Consider the following 21,520-nt stretch of genomic DNA (forward strand, 5'->3'; position numbering starts at 1 on the left):
ATAATTATCCAATCGTTTTTTTTTACTAAGATTATTTTTTAATATTTTGTTTTACAAAATAAGAATGCGATTTTTTAACTGTGTAGGTACTAAAAGTCCCGGAAGCCCGGGTGGCCATTATTGAGCTACTTTTGACGTCACATATTGTAAAATAAATAATAGTATTTTATGCAACAGTTGTATAAGAAGGGTCAAAAAATGCGAGTGGCGTGAGTTGCGATGTGAGCCTTGGCGAACATCGCAATAAGAGACGCCACAAGCATTTTTTGACCTAGTTATACAACGTTGCATACAATACTTTTTCTACGACGACGTCATTTTTCCTTTTTATTTTATACTTTTTAGTGTTTTGAAACGAAACACAAATCCAATTTATTTTCCAACGCGCGGGAAAATGGCGGCAAATGTATACTTTTTTTTTTATAGTATATCTATGGCTCCAAACAAAGTAAAGGTGCCAGTTTCCAGGTCAAAAAAAAAAAAACAACAACAATGCTTTTTTGGCGACATTATAGTACAGTTACACTTTGTAAACAATGCTTTTATAGGCCATAGAGCGTACACTTTTTCAAAGAGTTTAATTATGTATGTACTTATATTAGACTTTTTGGTTATTTAAATGCCAGATTAAAGTAGAGGAGTAGAAAAAAATTATTAACGATTATTTTATACTTTTGTTTTATACCTCTTAAAATATTGTGTTTTCTCATAAAAGTTTTACATAATAAAAAAAACATATTTTTCTTAATTAATATCAAATTTCGCGCGATTACGGTTGGCCACATTTTAATAAACAAAGAAATTGTCAAACAGTATAACTTAAATAGTTTTTTTCTACTCCTCTACTTTAATCTGGCATTTAAATAACCAAAAAGTCTAATATAAGTACATACATAATTAAACTCTTTGAAAAAGTGTACCCTCTATGGCCTATAAAAGCATTGTTTACAAAGTGTAACTGTACTATAATGTCGCCAAAAAAGCATTGTTGTTGTTTTTTTTTTTGACCTGGAAACTGGCACCTTTACTTTGTTTGGAGCCATAGATATACTATAAAAAAAAAAGTATACATTTGCCGCCATTTTCCCGCGCGTTGGAAAATAAATTGGATTTGTGTTTCGTTTCAAAACACTAAAAAGTATAAAATAAAAAGGAAAAATGACGTCGTCGTAGAAAAAGTATTGTATGCAACGTTGTATAACTAGGTCAAAAAATGCTTGTGGCGTCTCTTATTGCGATGTTCGCCAAGGCTCACATCGCAACTCACGCCACTCGCATTTTTTGACCCTTCTTATACAACTGTTGCATAAAATACTATTTTCTACTCCTCTACTTTAATCTGGCATTTAAATAACCAAAAAGTCTAATATAAGTACATACATAATTAAACTCTTTGAAAAAGTGTACGCTCTATGGCCTATAAAAGCATTGTTTACAAAGTGTAACTGTACTATAATGTCGCCAAAAAAGCATTGTTGTTGTTTTTTTTTTTTTGACCTGGAAACTGGCACCTTTACTTTGTTTGGTGCCATAGATATACTATAAAAAAAAAGTATACATTTGCCGCCATTTTCCCGCGCGTTGGAAAATAAATTGGAAAATTTTTGTGTTTCGTTTAAAATTACGTCGTCGTAGAAAAAGTATTGTATGCAACGTTGTATAACTAGGTCAAAAAATGCTCGTGGCGTCTCTTATTGCGATGTTCGCCAAGGCTCACAACGCAACTCACGCCACTCGCATTTTTTGACCCTTCTTATACAACTGTTGCATAAAATACTATTTTCTACTCCTCTACTTTAATCTGGCATTTAAATAACCAAAAAGTCTAATATAAGTACATACATAATTAAACTCTTTGAAAAAGTGTACGCTCTATGGCCTATAAAAGCATTGTTTACAAAGTGTAACTGTACTATAATGTCGCCAAAAAAGCATTGTTGTTGTTTTTTTTTTTTTGACCTGGAAACTGGCACCTTTACTTTGTTTGGTGCCATAGATATACTATAAAAAAAAAGTATACATTTGCCGCCATTTTCCCGCGCGTTGGAAAATAAATTGGAAAATTTTTGTGTTTCGTTTAAAATTACGTCGTCGTAGAAAAAGTATTGTATGCAACGTTGTATAACTAGGTCAAAAAATGCTCGTGGCGTCTCTTATTGCGATGTTCGCCAAGGCTCACAACGCAACTCACGCCACTCGCATTTTTTGACCCTTCTTATACAACTGTTGCATAAAATACTATTAAAATACTGAAAACTGTCAAGTATCCAATTACAGCCAACCAAGTTCAATCGAATTAAATGTACTTAAGTATTATAATATCTAGATCTCGATTTACTCACAGGATATGATTTAGTGTGTTATATTTTCAGCCAAGTATTTAATGCCATAATTATGATGTTAAAAAAAAGTGTATGTTATACTTAGTACTTACGTATATTTTTTTCTATGATGTTATTACTTACCTCTAAATCTTCCGGATTATACACAACGATAAATTTCTTCGGTCCCATTTTTAGTCTAAATAATTGCTTGTATGTATTAGCCAGACGTCTGAAGTGGTAAAAAAGTTTCACTAAAAAGATAATAGGTAGGTACGTAAGTTGGTGAAAGTCAGTCACACAAAAAAAAATTGGCTTCCATCGGCCGATATTCGAAACATATAGATAAGGAATAGCACTAAAACAAATACATATTCCTGATATTTTAAATAACTTATTCCCAGTCAGTATGACAGTTTCCCAGATAATGTATCCCTACGTTAAAAATAAAATAGACACATTTTGTGCTATTTAATAAAATACACACCTGTATCCATCAAGAAATCTAAACCATTTCCTGCTAAAGGTATTTCTTTAGGGCCGGGGATCTTCTCAAACTCGTCATGTTTCTGCCGACGCTTCAAGTACACCAACAACAATAGAAACACTATGATATAAATTAGTATCCACGACATATTCTTTTCTATATCTGCTAAGCTTGCAATGACTGGAACTAACTGGACTCACTTCCTTCATATATATTCTATATATCTCTTAACTTTGTTTGTTCAAAACAAACATCATTTCTATTTTAATAAGTTACTTATTCAACAAACAAGATATGAGATCTCCAATTTACTTTCCTTGTCTCTTTCAAATATTATATTGTCCAAATACGAATTCAAATATTACTTTGGCATTGGTTTAGGACAACAATTACTTGCCCAGTAACAGTCCAAACTCTAAATTTTAATGTGAACTGTATTGTATCTAGCATTTCAGATACTTACATGCAGAACGAAGTTGTCCAACCCTTAACACAGCACCTACTTATCCTGCCCTTATCCCACTCTATGTGGGGTCGGCACAACATGTATTCTTCTTACATTCTTCTTTGTCAGTCGTATTCTGAGTCTTCGTACCTTTCAGGCCCCGATACCGACCCTGATAAAAATTGAACACAACCTATGCGTCTTAAATTGAATGCATTCTTATCTATCATAAAGTTATTGTCTATGCTTCATATGATTCTATGTATTGTCTTTGCCTCTGAATGACCGGGAGAAAAAAGCGCGGGAACACTTGAAGAAGGCGGGCGATTTTAATTTTGTAAATTCGTAATAATACGGAAAAAGTTGTATATACTGTTAATTTTGTATATATTTACTTAGGATAATTAATATAATAGCGAGTATAAATATTTTTATTGTATAAAGTGTACATACGTGACAAGTGGGGCTCGTCATAATGACGAAGCCCCCGAAGAGGAAAAAAGGAAAACCGCCTCCGTCGCAAACTTCGGGGGCGGAGGAGTCTACCGATTCGGACTCTACGGAACGGGGCAGCAACTCCAATGAAACACAGCCGGATAAGTACACCCCTTACAGGGTCATTGATTATAACAGGCGATATCCTGAGGACAGTGCAGCAGGCAGCGAGTTTGTTGTATTTATTGAGAGCACAGATCCGAACAAAACCATCGGTTCGAGAGACATGATGTACCTAAATAACTGTTTTGTACGGTCAATTAAAGGCATCAAATATCTGAAGAAAGTCAACAAATACAAAATGGGAGTAGTGTTCGACAGACCGAATATGGCCAACGCCTTCTTAGAAAATACCACTTTCTTGAGAGACCAATGTTTAAAGGCCTCTATTCCGGCAGGGAGTACCGAGCTCACTGGAGTTATCACCGGTGTGCCCGCCGAAATGAGCAACTATCAAGTATTCAAAGCCTTGGAATCGAGCTCCAAAAAAATTATTTGTGTGAGACGTATACTGAAAAAACAAAAGGTTGATGAAGGTTTCAAACTAGAACCAACTCAAACTGTTACCATTACTTTTGCTTCCTCGACTTGCTTGCCTGACTATGTTTTCATCAAAATGTGGAGACTTCCTGTCCTCCCATATATACCACCAGTTAAGCAATGTTTCAATTGCCTCAGATATGGTCATATGGCCAAATTTTGCAAAAATGCTCAACGTTGTTCGATTTGTTCTGACAAACACAGTTTTAGAGAATGCCAAGTTCCTGCTGAAAAGGCCGTATGCGCTCATTGCCAAGGAAACCACATTTCTATTTCAGGCGAATGTCCTGTCAAAAAACTAAAGATTGCAGAAAACAAAAACAAATACACTAAAGCTAAATTCTCAGATCTATTTAATGCTCAAAATTTCCCATCACTTAATAAGGCTGAACAAACAAAAAATTTGCTTGACTTATTCATGTCTGACAAAAATATATTGAATCTTATTACAGAAACTATAATTAAAGTTATTCATTTAAATAAAACCCAGAACACCAATATAAATTCAAAAACAATTACAGATACCATAAAAGAAACTTTTGAGTTTAAAAATAAAAATAATCAAAATTCACAAATCAAGTCCTAAATATTATGCAATGGAATGCACAAAGTTTGCTAAGCAATCAACTAGAGTTGCAAAACTTCCTTTATGAAAATAATATACATGTATGTTTAATTTCCGAAACATGGCTTAAGCCACAAATACAATTTTCAATGAGAGGTTACACTATTGTGAGAAACGATTGTGGTAATGACCACAATGGTGTAGCTATCTTAATTAAAAATACATTAAACTATAAAAAAATTGAATCATATTTTGATGATTCATTACAAAACATAGTTATTAAATTACAAATTAATAAAAAGTTTATTTCTTTCGTTAGTTTTTATAGTCCAGGTAGCACACACTTCGATAAAAATAAATTTAACAGTTTGTTAAACAGTATTCCCAAACCTATTTTTATTGCTGGTGATTTCAATGCTCATCATTCCATTTGGGGTTGTTCTAGTGTTGATTCTCGGGGTAGATCTATTGTGGATTCTATAGATGAAAATGATTTGGTTCTTCTGAACGATGGTCAGCCAACTACTGTTGGTTCTTATGATCGAAGGGCTAATGGACTTGACTTAACTATTGTGTCTGCTTCATTAGCATTGTCTTGTGATTGGAAGGTACATTCGGATTCTCTTGGTAGTTATCATTTGCCCACTCTTGTTAAGTTAATTGTTGATCCTGTAGTCAGTGCTCCAATGCACTCCTTGAACTTTCCTCAGCATGTCAATCTGAAATCAATAGATTGGAAATTGTATAAAAAAACTGTTGGTGAAATGTTTGTTAATTTTCAAGTAGATTTTCTAAATATTCAAAATTCATATAACCAATTCTGTTCATTTATTTTGACTGCTGTGCAGAAATCTGTAATTGGTTCAATTCAAGATAGAAGTTATGTTGCATCTGTCAATAGAACTTTTAAAAAAAAAAGGATACCTCTAGTATGGTGGAATGAAAAATGCACCAAAGCTGTTAATGACTGCAAACAAGCGTATATTACTTTTAAAACAAACCCAGGCTTCCAAAATTTTATTAACTTTAAACAGGCCCAAGCCTTAAAAAAACGGATTTTGAAAGAGGAACGTCGTAATAGTTGGAATGAATTTTGTCAAACCATTAGCAGGCTCACACCTATGAAACTAATCTGGCAGAAAATACGGAAATTTAATAGGACTTTTTCAGTAACGCCAGAATTTTCTGATTCCAATTGGCTTGAGGGATTTCTGCATAAATACACCCCTGATACAGTACAAAGACATTTTCAAATTGATAATAATTCTGTTACCATCACTCCTCACAATAGTTTTCTTATTGAACCCTTTACAATAGTAGAATTGCAGTCAGCTCTTCGATCCAGAAAAGACACAGCTTGTGGCTTGGATTTTATAACTTACAGAATGTTTAAATTGCTAAATATATCCATCCTCCACATATTATTAGATATACTTAACTGCTTATGGCTTAATTCCGTTATTCCAGATGAGTGGAAAACAGATTGCTTGGTTCCCATTTTAAAATTTGGCAAAGACCCTAATAATGCAGATTCTTATCGTCCCATCACACTTAGTTCGTGTGTGGGGAAGGTATTTGAACAATTAATTAAACAACGTTTGGAGTTTTTTGTAGAAAGCAACAATATTTTACCTTTTAATCAATTTGGTTTTAGGCGTGGTCGTTCAGCTCGGGAGAGTCTGAATCATTTGAATCTGGATATACATGATGCACTGTCCTCTAGAGGAATCCTTTGTTGTGTGTTTTTTGATGTTGTTGGAGCTTTTAATAATGTTAATTTAGAAACATTAGCGTCTATTCTTGGTTCTCTGCAAATTCCTGCAAAAATGATAAATTGGATTTATAATTTTTTACATTGTAGGAAAATTTTTGTTAAATGTAACAATGATACTTTAATTGGTCCCAGGTACTCATATAAAGGAGTATCTCAAGGTGGAATTTTAAGTCCTTTGCTCTTCATTCTGTACATCAATAAATTGAATTTAATCTTAGGTAATAAGGTACAAAACTTACAATTTGCAGATGATCTAGTTGTGTACACCTCTGGTAACAATAAAATAGAAGTCCAAGACAAATTAAACTCTGCTTTATCAAAACTAAAATTGTATTTCGATCAACTAAATCTTGAAATCAATGCTGAAAAAACAAAAGTAATTTTATTCTCCAAATCTAATGTAACAACCATAAATGTAAAATACAATCAAAACATACTACCAGTAGAGAAAAACACAAAGTTTCTGGGTGTAACATTTCAGAGCAATTTCAAATGGAATAAATATGTTGATTGCTTGATAAATCGTGCAACCAAAGCTGTAAATATCTTGAGATCTTTGGCTAGTACTTATTGGGGAGCAGACCCAAAAATACTATTAAATTTGTATAAATCTATAGCTAGAAGTCACTTTGAATATGCTTTTTATTGTTTTGGTAATGTCTCATATTTGGTGGAAAAATTGGAAAAAATTCAAAACAAGTGTTTACGCATAGTTGTTGGAGCTATGAGGTCTACCCCTATAATCTCATTGCAAGTGGAATGCAACATCCCTCCGTTGAAATTAAGGTTTTCGTTCTTAAAATCCAAGTTTATCCTTAAACTTCTATCTATAACTAATCATCCTCTTGTCTTGAAAATAATTCATTGTTTTTCCTCTGGTAACAGTTCTAGCCTTCCTTATATAGCTCAGGAATTGTCTGAAATTATAAATTATAAAGAAAATTATAATTTATACGAAAATTTTAAATTGTCATGTTACTTAGGCTCCTTCGAATCTAAATTTTGTTTAATATCTATAGTAATTGATAAGTCTTTAAAAACTAAGGAAGATGTATATTTAGCTCTAGATTCTTTTAAAGAATATAGACAAATCTATACGGATGGTTCAAAATCTTCTAATGCTGTATCTTTAGCTTTTTATGACTTGAATTGTAAAGGAGGGTGTGGGTTTAGTTTACCTGAACTTGCTAGCATATATACCGCTGAAGCTATGGCTATTTTAAAGGCACTGGAATATATAGAGAAACAGGAATATAATAACTGGTTAATTGTCACAGATAGTATGAGCGTTCTTAGTGCCCTTGATAATCCCAAACTAAATTCTAATAATCATTTCTTGATTTACAGTATAAGAGAACAATATTTAAAATTATCCCAAATGTCAAAATCAATCACCTTATTTTGGACCCCATCTCACATAGGTGTTGTTGGAAACGAAAAAGTAGACTTTCTTGCCAAAACAATCGCAAATATTCCTACCAATGTGAATTCATCTTGTTATATCCCCGATACTGACATTTTATCCTTGGTAAAAAAACAGTTAAAAGTTGAATTTAAAGCTTTTTGGGTAGAAACCGTTCAGAATAAAGGCAAATGGTTTGCTGAAGTTAAGGATAATATCTCACAACCTTGGTTCACCCAAGGTAACACATATTTGAATAGAAAATTCTACACAATAATTTGCCGTTTGCGTTTAGGTCACTGTCGTTTTAACGCTCATCTTTTTCGCATTAATATCGTATCGTCCCCTCTTTGTAATTTCTGTCAAGATGCCATCCAAACTCTGGATCACATCTTTTTTGAATGTCGCTGTTTTTCCTTACAAAGATTGCTATTCATTGATCACCTCATGCAAATATACCATACTGCTGAAGAAATCCCGCGCTCCCTTCAGCAACTTTTAAAGAAAAGAGAATGTTTTCTCCCAATTTATAACTATTTAATAACAACTACTGAAGATATTTAAGACTACTCCTGATTTAAGACTTCTATTCCTGATTTTAGACTCTTATTCCTGATTTAAGACTCCATATCCCTGACTTAAGACTTTTATTCCTGATTTAAGACTTCTATACCCGATTTAAGACTTTTATTCCTGATATTTGACAAAATGAAAAATGGATGAAGACAAATAATTAAACAAAAGAAATGGCTCCGGCCTTCGAAAACAATTTACTGAAGACAAAGAAAACAAATTCAAGAAATAATACATGAAGAAAAACTTCATCTGACCAGGCTGTATGGCTATGTCCCTTTGCCTGCTCCTTCTCGGGGCAAATTTAACCAAAAAAAAAAAAATGTCTTTGCCTCTTCTTGTTCTCCTTTTGACGACATCGATATAACGTAACCGTTGCAATATTATATTTAATTTAATCCGGACGTATTATTATAATCAAACGTTAATTTAATTCGTGACATTGTAAGTGTGACTGTTTGCCTTCGTGGATGTTATTTGGGATACAATTTTGTGTGACATGTTTCAATTTCATCTTCATCATGTGTTTTATGAAAATACAATGGCGATGCTGGGCTTGAGATTCCGCTGAGTTTTATTGTCATCACCCTATTAAGTGCTGCGCCCTTCCTCTGCTCAATCTACTCTGCCAACAGGTTAAGTTGCCCAGGAAGAAGAAAAGACGACAATAAAAAAAAAAAAGACACATTGGTAAGCGGTGAATTTATTGAACAATGGCCGAATCGCAAAACCGCATGGAGAATTGCAATGTGATCAGCGGAGGCTTCAGCTTTGAAAAATTAGACGGTGTTTCTAACTATGTCGCATGGAAGTTTGCCATTAAACACGCTTTAATATTGGAAAACTTATGGAATGCGGTCCTTGGTACTGAAACGGACGCATCGAAGGTGGCAAAAGCACTTGCACGGATATCATTAAGCATAAAACCCTCTCTTTATCAGCTACTACATGGAATTCAGACAGCTAAAGAAGCTTGGGAAAAGCTGGCAAATATTTATGAAGACAAAGGTTTGTTTAGACGAGTTAACTTACTCCGTCAACTTCATCGTGTGGACTACAGTAACTATGATTGCATGACCAAGTATATTGACACAGTATTCTCACTGGTGCAGCAGCTAGCGGACATCGGAAAAATCATTGAAGATGAAGAAATAGCAGAGATTCTATTATCTGGGCTCCCTCAGGACTTCGACACATTAGTATCGGCCTTGGAGACAGCTTCTCTTACTAACAATTTATCTTCAGAAGTAGTTCGTGCTCGATTAATTCAAGAAGAATATCGCAAGCTGCACACTGATAATCAGAAGAGCCAGAATAATTCATCTAGTGCATTATATGTGAAGAAAAAGGTTATATGTAACTACTGCAAGAAACCTGGACACATCAAGTCTCGTTGTTTTAAGTTGAAGCGGCAGAAACAAGAAAAAGCGAATGAAGAAAAGACTGTATTTGCTTCTTCATATTACACAGCTGCTGATATAGACTTTATTGTGGACAGCGGTTCGAGTTCTCACATGTGCAATAATCAAGATTTGCTGGATAATATTAAGAAAAATAAAACAATTATTTCTTGTGCTCAAAAAGGATCAAAACTTGAGAGCTGTAGTATAGGAGACATGCATGTAAGTTCTGATGGTATTCATAAAACTTTGAATGATGTTATGTATGTTCCACATTTGTCTGAAAATTTAATTTCTGTGAGTAGATTATGTGAGAGGGGTATGATAGTAATTTTTGATAAAGATGGGTGTCATATTTATGAGAGTTGTCATATACAAGGAAAGCCTGTTATGTCTGCAGATCTATGTAAGGGTGTTTATAGAATGAACTGTACCTTTGCAAGGGAGCGTTCGATGGCTGTTCTACATCAAGTGCAGAAAGCACAGACCGCAAAGTTTGCTGGATCTAATTGTAGGGATGCTAATTTATGGCATAGAAGGTTAGGGCATCTTAGTCTCACAGGTATGTGTACACTTCGGGCACGTGCAGAACGTAATATATCTTTTCAGGACAATGAGAATAACTTAGGTGAGTGTATCGCCTGCCTGGAGGGGAAGCCAGTGGCCAAGGTTTTTCCGAAGGGATCTTCTCATCGTGCCAGCCAGCCCTTGGAGTTGATACATAGTGATGTTTGTGGCCCTATGACGGAGACCAGCTGGAGTGATGCAAGGTATTTATTAACTCTTACTGATGATTATTCTAGAAAGAGCTTTGGTTATTTATTAAAGAAAAAGTCTGATGTTCTGACTTGCTTTAAGCACTTTAAGAATTTTGTAGAAAAGCAGACTGGTTTGCATATAAAATGCCTGCGTTCTGATAATGGGGGTGAATACTGTAATGACAGTTTTAAAAATTTCCTTGAAAATGAAGGAATATCTCACCAGTTAACTGTACCGTATTGTGCTCAACAAAATGGCGTGGCTGAACGCCTGAATAGGACTATTATGGAGAAGGCGAGATGCATGTTAATTCAGTCAGGTCTTGGTAACCGTTTCTGGGGTGAGGCCGTAATGACGGCAATATATTTAAAGAATAGGAGCCCCACTGTTGCATTAACAGGACAAGTACCTGAGGAGGTCTGGTCCCGGCATTCTGTTTGTCTCGGACACCTACGCGTTTTTGGTTGCATTGCCTATACATTGATTCCTGAGCCGACTCGTACAAGTAAATTAAACGCTAAGGCAAAGTTGTGCATATTTGTTGGTTATTCAGAAACCACAAAAGGCTATAGACTTATTGACCCATCTAATCCAAAGAGAGTAATATTGTCGCGGAATGTAAATTTTATTGAAGATAGATTTTATAAAGATTTAAAGGAGGATATAAATAAAAATTTTATTTGCAATGACAATTATAATTTTATTATTTCTGAATATAATAATAATGAATCAAATATTAATGTAATTGGTAATAATTTTAACTCATTTAATGAAGAAAATTTATATGAATTTTCAGATGCAGAATCGGGTGACATGTGTGTCGAGCGCAGCGGGACTACACCAGTCTCTGCTGAGCCCAAATCCTTAGCTAGGGAGCCGGAGGCGCAGCCGGTAACTTGCGAGGAAACGGTAGCTTCAGGGGAAGGTGCTACTCGTCCAGTGGACCCTGTGACCGTATGCGACCGCCCTGTGCGCTCCACACGTAGTAAACGACCTATAAGATACGGCGACTACGAAATTGGTATGTACGCCAGCTCTATATTTGATGAACCTCAAACATACGACGAGGCGATGGCATCGTCGAGCTCATCAGAGTGGCAAAAAGCGATGAAAGAGGAATATGATTCACTTGTTCATCATAAAGTATGGGAGATTGTAGATCGACCTGTAGATGCCAATATTATTAAGTGTAAATGGGTATACAAAGTTAAACACGACACTTCGGGTAAATTTGATAAGTTTAAAGCTCGCTTGGTTGCTCGTGGCTTTAGTCAGAAGGAAGGCATAGATTATTCTGAAACATTCTCACCTGTGGTACGTCATTCGACAATGCGTATTCTGTTTTCATTAGCTAATCAGTTAGATATGTCTATTGAACACATAGATGTGACTACTGCATTTCTGAATGGTGACCTTCATGAAAGAATTTATATGGAGCAACCACAAGGTTTTGTCTGTGATGGAAGTAAGGTGTGTATGCTATTAAAAAGTCTATATGGTTTGAAACAGGCTAGTCGCATGTGGAACCAGAAGGTAAATGATTTATTGTTGAGAAATGGCTATATACAAAGTAAATGTGAGCCATGTGTGTATACAAGGAGAAATGAAAGGGATCTCACTATTATAGCTCTTTATGTTGACGACTTTTATATTTTTTCGACATGTAATACAAAAGATTTATTTGATTTATTGAACAGTCAATTTTGTATTAAACATCTTGGTTCACTTACTAGTTGTTTAGGCATGCGTGTAACTAGAAAGAATAATGTTTTAATCCTAGACCAATCAGAGTATATAAAGAAATTACTTACACGTTTTCATATGTTAGACTGTAAGCATATTAGCACACCTATGATAGCAAATTGTAATTTAGCTGAGACAGACAATGAATCTTTAGATGACAATGTTTATCAATTCAGGCAATTAATAGGCTGTCTAATGTATTTGTCAGTTTGTACAAGGCCTGACATATCTTTTAGTTGTAGTCAGCTGAGTCAGTATTTGACCAATTTTAATAAAAGTCACTGGGTGGCTGCTAAACGTGTGTTACGATATTTGGCAGGTACCATTGATTTGGGGCTTTGTTTTTATAAAAGTAATTGTATAAACTTAATTTCATATGCAGATGCTGACTGGGCAAATGATAAAAGTGATAGGAAATCATATACAGGCTTTGTTATCAAACTGGGTAACAGTATAGTTAGCTGGGAAGCTAGGAAGCAGCGGTGTGTTGCCTTATCCAGCACTGAGGCAGAATATTTAGCCATAAGTGATGTTGCGAAAGAGTTATGTTTTATTCAGAATTTCTTGTTAGAAATTATTGATAAACATATAGACACAGTTATCTATAATGATAATCAGAGCGCACATAAGTTGTTGTTGGCTAAGGAATATAGTCATAAGCGCACCAAGCACATAGACATACGTTATCATTTTGTGAAAGAGTATGTATCACGCCCTAATGTAACTATTAAATACTTACCAACTGATAAGATGACAGCTGATGTACTTACCAAACCATTATGTAATTACAAGCATCATTACTTTGTTGAAGAATTGAATTTAAAAATTTTTGATGTGTAATTAGCTTATTGTGTATGTTATATTATTGCATAAGTATTACTTGAAATAACTATTTTTCTTTATGCCTGTATTCTATATGTTATAGTTGATAAACATAGGTATGTTGATGGATGATAAGAATGAGGGGAAGTGATAAAAATTGAACACAACCTATGCGTCTTAAATTGAATGCATTCTTATCTATCATAAAGTTATTGTCTATGCTTCATATGATTCTATGTATTGTCTTTGCCTCTTCTTGTTCTCCTTTTGACGACATCGATATAACGTAACCGTTGCAATATTATATTTAATTTAATCCGGACGTATTATTATAATCAAACGTTAATTTAATTCGTGACATTGTAAGTGTGACTGTTTGCCTTCGTGGATGTTATTTGGGATACAATTTTGTGTGACATGTTTCAATTTCATCTTCATCATGTGTTTTATGAAAATACAATGGCGATGCTGGGCTTGAGATTCCGCTGAGTTTTATTGTCATCACCCTATTAAGTGCTGCGCCCTTCCTCTGCTCAATCTACTCTGCCAACAGACCCCGCCGGCGTGGTCGACGATTTCCTTTATTCAGCGTTAATCGCTATCGACCCACTAGAGTCCGATTAATTCTTTCAAATATTTTTCCTCTCAGACGACGCCCTGAGCCGAGGTTCGCGCCCAACTGGGCACCCTCAGGCCTGTTGTCTTAAACGTTGTACCAGGTGAGAGCCTTTAGCGCTCTCCATTTGTTCGACCTAGTAGTTAATAATGCCATCTGCGGCAAATCTACAATAAGCCACGTCAAAAAAAGTACCTTTCACGCACATTTCCTTCTTCACACAATCCATCCACACTTTCTTAGATCGTCCCCTACATCTATATCCATCCACATTCATACTCATCATTTTCCTCATAATGTTTATGCCCATACCATGTTAACCTGTTGATTCTCAATTTTAGACTTCCTCTTGTATATTCATTCCTAATCTTGTCCGTTCTGGTCCCACCACATATCCATCTTAATATTCACATCTCTTGTTTCATCCATCTCATTTGTCGTCCAACACTCGGGACCATACAGCACGATAGGTCTTGTGGCAGTCTTATAGACCCTCCCTTTCAGTTTCAAGAGTATACACAACACGGCACCTATATCACACCAAAATTTTGTAAATGCATTTTAAGCAACATAAAGCTATTTGACACGATCATAAAGAAATTGCAGTTCAAAATGAAACAACAAACCGTATTCAGTACGATATGATTATATTTCACAGCTTCACACAAGACTAGTCTAGTATTTTACAAATTATGCATACTAAAAAATCTACGTAAACCTGTGTTGAAATTGTACATAGATGGGATCTCTGGGTCGCAGTATGAAGTCGGTGACGAAGACGACGTCTGCAGGCCTGGTCACCGGCCGCAGTCGGTAGCGACGGATCACAGCCGATAGCGAATGCTTCATTTCCATCATCGCGAACTTTTGACCTGCACATTATACCTGGTTTATTATCAACAAACTTTTTAACGATAAAGCGTATAACTGCGCATGTCAGAATACCCTTTTGTTTTAGATTTCAAATGGTATAGACTAGTCATAGGAATATTCCTATGATGATGATGATAATATCATGATGTTGGTGATATCATCATCATGTCTAATAGCAATATAAGGAGATATCGTATCATCAATAACAACTATACAAATGGCACGCTGTTTAATTCTTCATTATCGTGAAGAAGTAAGTAAAACACAAAGTAAATAGTGCAGCGAAAGCATTATAATGCCAAAAGTTTTTACTCGTCCATTCTATGAAACAGCAATTATGTGATTATATATTTTACATACTTAAGTAATAATTTTGACATAAAAACAAACCTATACAGTTTCTAGGACCGGCACTGAAAGGCAGGTAGGCGTAGGGATGCCAAGTGGGTTCAACCAGAAACCTCTCAGGTCGGAACTGTTGGGGCTCCACGAACTGATCATTGCGTCGTTGCAAGTCATAAATAAGAATGGCACAGTCTATCCCTGCTGGAACTTCATACTGCTCTGGAGGAAAACGAAACAATATCACTATGTGCCTTACAGATTTCCAAGGTCGATTCGCTTGAAGTCTGGACAAAAACTTACTTAATTTTAAATTCTTGTCTATTTTCCTCATAATGAATGCTACGGGTGGGTATAATCTTATCGCTTCCTTAATACAGCATTCAAGGTACTTCATTTTCCCCAGATCATTCATGGTAGCCTCACGGTCAGAATCTCCAAATATTTCGTAGCATTCTGCAGCTACCTTTTCCTAAAACACATTTTGTTTCAGTATTCGAATAATATATTTTTGTTTACTACATCCCACTAGCAAAATTGAAATACTAACATTAAGTATTTACGTATGTATACGTTTTTGTGATAAATATATAAAATATATTATATGTACACCTACATTCTATTTTAAGTAATTTGGTAATATTTAATCTATGTACGAATATTAACGTATATTTATGAAACACGACGTTCATGCCTCACCCAACAGGGCCCACATAATACCAGCGTCGTGGTTCACGCCGCGACTTGTGCTGAGTGAAGCCCTTTTATCTCAGGATGTCCACCACCACCTTATGATCATTGTAATGAACATCCTTCTATGCTTTTTGTAATTGTTTTGTAAAAAAAATAAGTGATGTTATTGTCTTGTCTTTGTGTGTGGCGTCCTTTTATAATAAACAATTTCTATTCTATTCTATTCTAAAAAAGCTTAAAAATGTTATGTATATCTCGGATCAAATATTATTTTATATTGTAATATAATATTGTCGTCAGATAATAAACTGCTTTCAGTAATGAATATTACTTGAGTTTTGCCCGGAGTTGTTCTATTTCTATATTGTTCATTATTTTTTGTTCAAGAGACTCTTTACCTGTGATTCTGGGTTATTCGCCAATAACATAAAAGCAAACTGAAGAGCCGTCCCCGTTGTATCATGTCCCTGGAATTATATTATAACACCATGATCCCTTATATCAAATTGTAAATAATGTATTCAGAATCCTGTTTACATAATTACTCTTCACAGGTTCTTACCTCAAACATAAAAGTGTCAACCTCTTCACCGATACCTTTCGCATCAATAATGCCTTCTTTCTCAGCTTGCAGCAGTAAGTCTAACATCGCCAACTTTTTCTTGCCAGGAGTAATATCATCATCTTTATCATCGAGGATAAAAGTTTGCGAATTATTATTATTGTTCTCTCTTCTCTTGTTTATAACATTATCTCGGAAGGAACCAAGAAGGTCTAAAACTTCTTTCTGTTTCCGTCCAGCCGATGTTAGGGAGAACACCCAATCAGGGTAGGTCCAAACTCTTTGAGACCGGTGGACTAACAGTGTTCCCAACTTGTGTACAGAGTCTTTGTAACGCTTGCCTACATCACTTGTTTCTGGATCCAATTTTGTGCCCATCGCAGTTTCTAAAAAAAAAAGATATCTGAATAACCAACAACAGATTAAGTATTTGTACATTTTTTTTTAATATTTGTACTGTTTTTCGCAGAATCATCACAAATTTCAAAAGTAGGTACACATTAAGTAGGTACTACAATGAAACATGTAATGTAAAGGAGATTTTTCAAAACATTTATTTTTCGACATGTTCGGAAAATCAGAAATAGATATTCCTAAATAACGAATAAAAAATAAAATATCTGATATTATACAGTTTGCCCAATTTTATCGAATCGAGATGAATTATTTATTACTCACCGCAGATAGAGTTCAAAGTGAAATCGATGATATAAGATGACACATTTGTTTTTGGCATCCCCACTTCAGACTCCAGTTGCTCTACAAGTTTCCTGCTGTTTTCTTCTAGAACGGAGCAGAAATGTCTCAGGATATTGAAGTGGAATGTCGGGGTGAGAATTTTTCTACGATGCTGCCATTTTGGACCTAAAATATTTATGAAGGTAAGAATAGAGCAAAAATAACAAATAAGTAACCAATTAAATTAATATACTTAAATCACAACTAGTGATAAGCTCGTCTATGCTTTATGTAAGAATTAACCTAAGTAAATCTTTGTATTTTAAAGCAATAAAGAGTATACAAACAAAATAATAGAGATGCAAACGTACACATCAAATAACCTATAAGTATCTATGTACAGACTACACTACAATAAACATTTTTTAAAGCACAAAAGGAACATATTATAACACAAGAATAAAAATTTAAAAACGTACAAAAGGCGGCCAAAGAGGACGACTACATGTTGCATAAACCAGCCAAAATAAAATAAATAATTTTACCATCACTCAAAAGCAGTCCTTCTTGAAGCCAAGGCTTGATGAACCTGTACAGAAATCCTTTGCTGCTGTTACTTACTCCAGATATTATGGTCTGTAAACAATCAAACATTTAGATACTTTATTATACTTACTTTAATGTTTAAATGAAAATGAGCTTAGGAAATATAACCTCCGCAAAAACAAAAGTTTTCGTTATCAGAATCAATCGTTTTACGCTCTTACCTCAACATCCTCCGGGTTATGTACAATAAGTACCATCTTTGGTCCGAGTTTTAACTTGAACAGGTGTTTGTACTGATTTGCCAGCGATCTGAAGTAATAGAACAATTTCACTGAAAATAAGCAAATCAGTAAGTATATCAGGAAAGAAATATCTTAAATAAACAATAAGAAAAAATGGCAATCTGTTATTGGCGAGACTTTTTGCACTTATAATGTTTCACTCATTCTAAAGTTTTACTCTTCATAAAATACATAAGTAGTACTGAAAACATAAAGACATTAGACTACAAAAAATATAATTGTGATGGATAGAGACAGGGACCTTATAATGTAAATAATATGTACGACGCCAAAGAAAAAGAAACAAAATGATTGCATAACAATACAAAAAAGAAAATCTTCATTTGGGGCGACAATACATAATTAGGAATATGATATCCTTAACCCCACCAACCCCAACTGTCACTTGGGGTGGAGTGCAGGGAGTTGATATCTAGAGCGCAAATGATATAAGCAAATATTGTAATAATGATCAATTTCCAGGGTTAATATAATCCAATGTTAATTATCGCGTCATCACATCAATCTTGGACTTTTTCCTCCCAGACATTGTTATCCAGTTGTTATGTACTTAGACATAATTATTGAACACCTACATGATAACGTTGTTATTGTTAGTAGGAACATTAGTGTAAAAAATAAATACCGTGTGGCTGATAGTGTTACCATTTGACTTTATATATAAATAATGTACCTACTCATGTATAAAATTTTAACACGGTGAAATTAACATTGTTTTAAGTTTACGCAGTTATTAACATAAACAAGCGGCAAAGAAAGAGGGTGTGAGGGGTAGACAGATATGTCTGCCCGTAGAAAAGTATGGATCTACCTACTCCACTCCAATCTCATCAGTCATCCCGTGATCATGGCACTTGCAACAGTGTCGAAATATCGGGAGTCTCATATCCCAACGTTAAACGCGGTAAGAACCCGTTATTATGTGTTTTAATTCCGGTGAAATTAAGTTAAGTACTTATAAGACTTTGCTCCTACAGTTCAACATATTTTCATGAGAAGCAGTAACTCCTCTTGATAGTCACAGCCCAAGGAGCTTTTCCTTATACTATGTACTTTATCGAGATGGAATCTATTTGTGCTCTTACCTGGATCCATCAGAAACTCCAATGCATTTTCAACGAGAAGGACTCCCTTCGGTCCCGGTATTTTCTCAAATCCATCATGTTTTAGACACCACTTCGCACATAGAAGCACTGACAAGACAAGCACTGCGTATACTAACACCCACAACATTTTGAATATCTCTTAAATCTTAGCGTTTTACTTTTAACTAATGTGTTATCTAAACAGCCGTGACATTTACACTTTTTCTTTAACCGAATTCACTTAGTTACTTTTTACAAAAAGCAAAGTATTAATTACATTTAATTAATTCTTATTGTTAAGTACTTTAAGTCCAAAAGATGACAGAAAATTTTCTTTGAACGTTTCAATGCAACGCACGCTGTCGTTCTTAGGAACTAACTGTTATTTTGTATTAATTACTGGACTTCTAGGTTAAGTAATAGCTAAGTATGAGCAGTCATGTGTGAGGTGTTGAGTAAGGACCTGCTTGGCTCTTCGCCAGCAACTATAGTGGTCGCGGCCGGTCCGGAGTTGGTTTTATACGTCGTCCACGCAGTGTGTAATTGCATCGTCGCACGCGCACAGAGGTGTGATGCGGAATTCAATACACTCTTCCTGACATTGATTTTTGCATTCCGAAAAAAGGTAAATGGTGAAAGTATCATGACTTTTGTATTTTATTCAAAAAATAAAGAAAGAAACAATGTGCGGGAAGATAAGTATTTGAACGCATTCTACGTTCATTATGAAACGTTTGTTTATTATCCGTACTAATAGCAATTTATTACATTCAGCTTACTGCTTACCTACGAAGAAGTTGAAGAACGTCCCCACTGCTGGGGCACGGGCCTTCCCTATGGATGGATAGGGAGATCGGGCCTTAAACCACCACGCGGGCCCAGTGCGGATTGGTGGATATTAACGACTGCTAATGCAGCCGGGACCAACGGCTTACCGTGCCTTCCGATAGTTAAAAGAATACATAATATATTATAACAAATCATCATCACTAATTTAAGAGCCACGCTCTTGTCAATGTAGCATTCTTCTCAATGCTACTTTTTACGGAAAAATAGAACAGTGGTTACCCTCTTGCCTTCTGCCCCACAGTACTCTGTCTGACGCGAGTGAGATAGCGCCCAGAGTAGTCTATTTCAAAGCCGTACTAGCCGTACGCCGTACTAGGACTCCTGTCCTCCGCCTCTGAGTAGTAGGTACTGACAGTTACTGCTGTTAGGTTCCAGGTTACAGACCCTGTGACTTGCTGTACCAATGGCGCCCATCTCCGCCTCTGCAAACATTGTGGTCTTCACCCGTATCCCTGGGCATAGATTCTGCTATTAATGGAAGGCAGGCCCCCAATGGAAGGCAGAAGATGACCTGTCCCCCCTGGAGCCGAGTTAATGGTCTTGTACGAAAAGAAGACCAAAGGCAAACATATAACAAATAGGTAGGTAAAAACCTAGTATTTACTGACAAAGTGAATCATGCCTTCAATATATCATTATTCTTCTTCTTCTGTCGTGTGGGTTGTGAGGTGGATTATCAACCCCATCAACCCTGGTGTCAGGGTTATTATTGAGCCGCCATAGGCACATATTCAACAAAGAAACTAACAAACTTTTGAACTTAGTAACATACTACATGTGAAATTATAGAGTCATGCGGAAATAGCAGAACTCCGCGTATTATCACTCAGAAGGCAATGTGAATGCGGTTCGGTAAATGAAATTTCATACATAATAACCCACATTACACTTTTTCCTGGTGATAATCAAGTGGCTCCTAAAGGGCAATAATCGTCCCTTATTATCGGAATGATAAAAAATATTTTAAAGCACTTTTACTTTACAAGGTTGATGTGTGGTCGACGTGATGCCAATCCAAAGATGGGAAAGTAATAACACATCGTAAGGTGACAAATAAAACTTTAAACATTTATTGTAATTGACATATGTACCTACATAAAGTCGGGCAATAATGAATATGGGCATAAGTTACAAGTACTCAGTACTTTCGAAATAGTTACCTTTAAACCAAAAGATAAGATTACTTTATTGAACAAGATACATAAATAAGAGCAAAGAAATACAGAACGGCACAACAGGCGGCCTTATTACACAAACAAAAATTTATTTCAGGCAACCTTCGGGTACCTAAATTGTATACAAGTCGCAGTAGGCTACTAGTATCAGTTTAGTGCAGTCTAAAATAAAAGTAAATACGAATAGTATATTCGTACATGAGATAAATATTTAAGTAGGTATATTAAACTATATATACCTGAAAATAGGTAATAATAAAACTGAAAATAGGTATCAACTTATACATAAATATCATGCCGGCGGGAAGGCCGCCTTTGACCACCTTAGAATAAGTTTATCCTGTAAATGTCTTGTTTTGTGTACAATAAAGTGTTTTATTATTCTTATTATTAAGTAATATTACGTAATTAAATTAAATAATAAATAAATATTAATAAGTACCTACATTACATAACTGTTAACATTGCTTTTT

General features: G+C 35.1%; 1 protein-coding gene and 2 long non-coding RNA genes across 10 annotated transcripts; all 3 read right to left on the reverse strand.

Moving 5' to 3' along the window:
* Positions 1-945: 945 nt before the first annotated feature.
* Positions 946-2,240, reverse strand: LOC126376421 (uncharacterized). The gene is made up of 2 exons (XR_007567719.1): positions 1,498-2,240; positions 946-1,008 (listed from the first exon to the last, which is right to left on the reverse strand). It is a non-coding gene; the product is annotated as an uncharacterized LOC126376421 (long non-coding RNA).
* Positions 2,241-4,618: 2,378 nt separating this feature from the next.
* LOC126376264 (uncharacterized) lies at positions 4,619-8,146 on the reverse strand. 4 transcript variants are annotated; one of them, XR_007567700.1, is made up of 6 exons: positions 8,023-8,146; positions 7,806-7,855; positions 7,068-7,544; positions 6,867-6,989; positions 6,486-6,671; positions 4,619-5,572 (listed from the first exon to the last, which is right to left on the reverse strand). It is a non-coding gene; the product is annotated as an uncharacterized LOC126376264 (long non-coding RNA). The 4 variants fall into 4 exon arrangements; XR_007567701.1 differs by lacking the exon at positions 7,806-7,855 and having other exon boundaries at positions 8,023-8,127; XR_007567699.1 differs by lacking the exon at positions 8,023-8,146 and having other exon boundaries at positions 7,335-7,544; positions 7,806-8,016.
* Positions 8,147-14,570: 6,424 nt separating this feature from the next.
* LOC126376235 (cytochrome P450 4C1-like) lies at positions 14,571-20,317 on the reverse strand. Of its 5 annotated transcripts, XM_050023529.1 has the most exons (10): positions 20,092-20,317; positions 19,024-19,131; positions 17,858-17,967; positions 17,636-17,726; positions 17,091-17,276; positions 16,413-16,798; positions 16,249-16,317; positions 15,461-15,629; positions 15,206-15,379; positions 14,571-14,814 (listed from the first exon to the last, which is right to left on the reverse strand). In XM_050023529.1, the coding sequence occupies exons 2-10, from the start codon at positions 19,031-19,033 to the stop codon at positions 14,651-14,653; spliced, it is 1,359 nt and encodes a 452-aa protein (XP_049879486.1). In that variant the 5' UTR covers positions 19,034-19,131; positions 20,092-20,317; the 3' UTR covers positions 14,571-14,650. The 5 variants fall into 5 exon arrangements, with proteins under 5 accessions (XP_049879486.1, XP_049879466.1, XP_049879495.1 ...); XM_050023509.1 differs by lacking the exon at positions 20,092-20,317 and having other exon boundaries at positions 19,024-19,495; XM_050023538.1 differs by lacking the exons at positions 19,024-19,131; positions 20,092-20,317 and adding an exon at positions 18,514-18,549 and having other exon boundaries at positions 17,858-17,945.
* Positions 20,318-21,520: the final 1,203 nt, after the last annotated feature.

Source organism: Pectinophora gossypiella, chromosome 2 (genome assembly GCF_024362695.1).
Source record: "Pectinophora gossypiella chromosome 2, ilPecGoss1.1, whole genome shotgun sequence".
Lineage (NCBI taxonomy): Eukaryota > Metazoa > Arthropoda > Insecta > Lepidoptera > Gelechiidae > Pectinophora > Pectinophora gossypiella.